Below are 4,407 nucleotides of genomic sequence, written 5' to 3'. Positions count from 1 at the left end.
TGTTGTGGGGGGGTTGGTGGGTTTTTTTTTTTTTTTTTTTTTCTTTGGTTTAAATGGGGTGATTTTTTTCTCTGTTTTTCTTCTCTTTGGTTTTTGTTGTTTTTAGGTCAAAGAATTCAGGCAGAAATTACTTTTCTATGCAGTACTTAAACAGAAGATCACACAGTTCTTAGAAAACAGTATCTATAGCAATGTTTTTATTTTTAAACTGAACTCTGTGTAGGTTATTCATATATTTTGATTGTGAGTTTCTTTAGAGAAGAAGTAAGTCATATTTAATGTTCTCGGGTTCAGCCTAGAACCTGGCACATAGAAGTACTCAATAAATGCTTACTTTTGTCTTTCTTGTTTCTAATTATACAGTTCCATTTTGAGAGCTACAGGGTCTCTTGAACCTTGTTTCACTTTTCAATATCTCATGTCACTGAATTTGCCCATTTGTCTTCTGAATTTTATTAATACTACTCTTTTCAATTGCCTAAAGTTCAGTATCTCTTTTTTCCTCCAAAGTGTTCAAGTAAAATGAGAATTTGTTTTAAGGCCGCATGTATGCCTTAAGATTGTAAGTTGCAACTGAAATAGAAGAAAGCCTGAGGAAATAAAGCTTGGGACAGAAAATCGCAGGATAACGCTTCTGCTTTTTTGCTTCTATACTGTCTCATTTCTACTTTTCATTGTTCTCTCTCTTTTAAGTTTTATTATGAAAAATTTGAAGCATGTATTACCACATAGAGTATAATATAAAAAACAAATTTATTTTATTTTATTTGGAGGAAACTACAGATAATGCTATCTTTTGGTCTTTTTCTTGCATTTTAAAAATTATTTATTTAAAAAATTTTATACGTTCAATCACTGTATGTCATTATGACTTGCAAAATGAATTTTCCTATGAATACACTATATATTAGTCCAATTAGATATGATCATATACCATATCATCATCATCTAATTTTCAATTTGTATCCCTTAAATATTTTGTTTCTTTTTTCTCTCGATTCGCTTTTTTTATTTTTACCCTTTTACACCTTAACTATCAAGAACTTTACCATGCCATAATTAGAGTCTTGTTAATGCCACTCCCTTCTGCTACACAAACCAATTCCTCTGCGATGGTCAGAATTAAACTTAGAGAAAGTTTTGTTAAATTCCTTTCTATCCTCTGGGGGACAGAATTAGCAGTAAGAGGACATACACTTGATTTGACTTGTTAGTGATTATGGGATGAGAGGCTTCCTGAATCACTGTGCTGTCTTCCAATTTGCTGGTTTTGCAATTGCATTAGGAATGCATTTATCCTGCTTCTCCAGGTCAGCCATCATATGAGGGACTTCAAAAAGTTTGTGGCAAAATGGAATTAAAGTACAAGTTTTTTTGGTGGAAAAAATGGAAAATTCATGCATCATTTTTTCACAATCTACATTTCTATGAACTTTAAAAATGTTCCATTTTGCTTTTTATTTTTAAATTTTTTTTGGAGAGGTTTTTGCTATAGGGCTGTGTGCTCGCCAGACAAACAGAGACCGAGAGACAGAAAGCGAGAAATCACCCCCCAGGGGGAATGGCTACACCGCAATCCCTTCTGCTCCATTCTCCTCTCGGGATCTTGGGCATGCACACACACGCGCCTGGCTTGAGTTTAAGCTGCTAGGTCCAGGACTTGAATCACGGTCGACTACATGGGAGTCCAGCGCCATAGCCATTACGCTAACTGCTGGTCTCTCATTTTACTTTTTATTTTTTTAAAAAGTTTATTTCTTCTGTATAAAAGAGAGACAGAGAAAGAGAAGAAGGGACAACACCCCCAACAGAGACTTGACACCATGATATATCCCCCAGCCTTCAGCCATTCCCAGATCATGAGCATGTGCATGCTTGGGATGCCTAGAGAGCTCTCCAAAGTTAAGTCAGGAACCTTCCCATGTGGCCTGTGTCACAGAGCATTGTGTTGCTATGGCTGCACCATGGTTTTACCTATCCATAAAATTTTTGAAGATGCTTTGTATGCTTTCAATAAAGTAGCTGTGGGGGCTTTGTTGGTTTAAGAAAACCTATGCTTTGCTTTCATTTGGATAATGCTTTTTTTGGTATCTTAAATGTCTCAACAAAATATGATTTTTAAATTTTTTTGCTGCTTCTCTTTTCTTGTATATCTATCTATGATTATTGCTAGAGGATGATAGGATTCAGTAGGTTATATACCCATTCTAAGTTCAGCTCTCTTCACTTTGTCAGAGCTCTACAAATTTAGTATCTGTAATGGCTATGGCAGAAGGTACGGCAACTAAAAATATTTGTTCATATGGACAGAAGTATGTCTTTTTTGTTCATTGGTAAAATTGGGCTTCCTTGTCCAAAAATTTTGCTGTTCCTAGCTATACAAAGTAAGAAGTAAAACAAACCTTTTAGAGTAGAGGAAAAGTTTTATAGAAAAAAGAAATAGAAAGTCTTAATTCATTACCACTGTTTCTAAACTTCTATATATTGCATTTTAGCAATTTCCTTTTATGTATACTCAGTTTTTTGCTATCCTATTTATATTCCATTTGTGGAACTAAATTTAATATTTATTAAGTACTAAAAAATTATTTTTTGAGTTTTTTGCTATAGGGCACGTGTGCTCGCCAGAGAGACAGAGAGAGACAGAGAGATAGAAAGCGAGAAATCACCCCCCAGGGGGGATGGTCATGCCGCAATCCCTTCTCCTCCATTCTCCTCTCAGGATCTTGGGCATGCATGCACTCGCACCCGGTGTGAGTTTTAAGCCACCGGGTCCGGGACGTGAATCACGGTCGACTATGTGGGAGTCCAGCGACATAGCCATTACGCTAACTGCTGGTCCCTAAAAATGGTTTTTATCTAATAATTAAGAAATATTTCTGGATGGGAAAGAATTTAGATTTTTAAAAAAATGTTTATCACTTTTGCTTTTTGTTTTTAGTTTAAATCTGTGCTATATTTTATGTCTGTTCTTTACAAGTGGGTGATGAAATTCATGAAGATGAATCTCTGTATTGTTTTCCTTTTCTGAAAGTGCTGTGTCATTTCTTTCATTCAGGGAATCAGCAGTCTCTTCAGTTCTTTGAAAGTTGTACGTCTCTTACGACTGGGCCGTGTTGCTAGGAAACTGGACCATTACTTAGAATATGGAGCTGCTGTCCTTGTGCTCCTGGTGTGTGTGTTTGGACTGGTCGCCCACTGGCTAGCCTGCATATGGTATAGTATTGGAGACTACGAGGTCATTGATGAAGTTACAAACACCATCCAAATAGACAGTTGGCTCTACCAGCTGGCCTTGAGCATTGGGACTCCATATCGATACAATACCAGTGCAGGGATATGGGAAGGAGGACCCAGCAAGGACTCGCTGTACGTGTCCTCTCTCTACTTTACCATGACAAGCCTTACAACAATTGGATTTGGAAACATAGCTCCTACCACAGATGTGGAGAAGATGTTTTCAGTGGCCATGATGATGGTTGGCTGTAAGTATCTTGGTTTTTGCTTTTTGCTTTTATTATTATTGTTGTTGGCAATTTTCTTGGATCCAGTCTCTGACAAAATGGAAATAAACTTCTTTGTCTTCAAAAAGGTATATAATCCATACATTTGCAATTGCTTTGATATTTATTAAACATTAGAGATTAAAAAAGGAAAATAATATATTTTACTCTTTAGAATGTACTAAAACATTAAAAACTGTGGATAGAGTGACATAAAAATCAGAATGGAAACTGATTTAATTTTATTTATAATGTTATAACTGGCAGAGCTCTCATGAAGGACAAGGAATAGGATCTAGACAGGTAGCACCTGGCACATTCCATAGATTTGGTTGGTAATGTGTTATATTCCAAAAAAGCTAGCAGGATCTGAAGTAAGGCATATAGTTTAGAAAATATTTTAGCAAATAATTGAATTATTAAATTTAAGTTGACCTCAGGATATAGTTTTATATAGGCTTTTAGAGTTAGGACCACTAAAAGAGGGTTTATAAATCTAATCTCCATTACAGGCTGAGTATATACCTATTTGAGAGAATGAAAGGTGATTAAATGTAACCCCATGAAGCAATGACAAGTCTCTAGGAATTGGCATGCATGCTTGAGTACCAAATATCATGAAGGTATTCTTGGAAGTAGCATGCTCTCCAAATGCTTTCTGTATTCAGACTGAGACTGGGTGACATCTGAAGATCAGAACTTAAAGGAAATACATTTTCTAAACTATATGCCTTCCAAAGAAGCTGTTATAAAATAACTTGAGGGAGACTTCAGATTGACTTGGATGATTTATCCAAATCTAGTTCTGACACCTAGAGTAAACTTAAGATCATTGTACTGCAGGTGTGATCAGCATGATTAACACTTTTTAAGCCTTTGGATCATGATTTTTTTTTTTTTTTTT

The 4,407-nt window shown here is 35.7% G+C and overlaps 1 protein-coding gene across 1 annotated transcript in view; it reads left to right on the top strand.

Annotated features, from left to right (window-relative positions):
• KCNH5 (potassium voltage-gated channel subfamily H member 5) overlaps positions 1-4,407 on the top strand; it is a 113,079-nt gene that overhangs the window by 103,338 nt on the left and 5,334 nt on the right. Inside the window, exon 7 of the mRNA XM_027768333.1 lies at positions 3,059-3,485. Coding sequence (XP_027624134.1) covers positions 3,059-3,485 — 427 coding nt within the window. The remainder of the gene's footprint in view (positions 1-3,058; positions 3,486-4,407) is intronic.

The sequence above is a fragment of the Tupaia chinensis genome, unplaced genomic scaffold, assembly GCF_000334495.1.
Source record: "Tupaia chinensis unplaced genomic scaffold, TupChi_1.0 Scaffold000075_1, whole genome shotgun sequence".
Taxonomy (NCBI): Eukaryota; Metazoa; Chordata; class Mammalia; order Scandentia; family Tupaiidae; genus Tupaia; species Tupaia belangeri.
The sequence above is the reverse complement of the archived record's forward strand: the minus strand, read 5'-3'. Positions and strand labels throughout refer to the sequence as shown.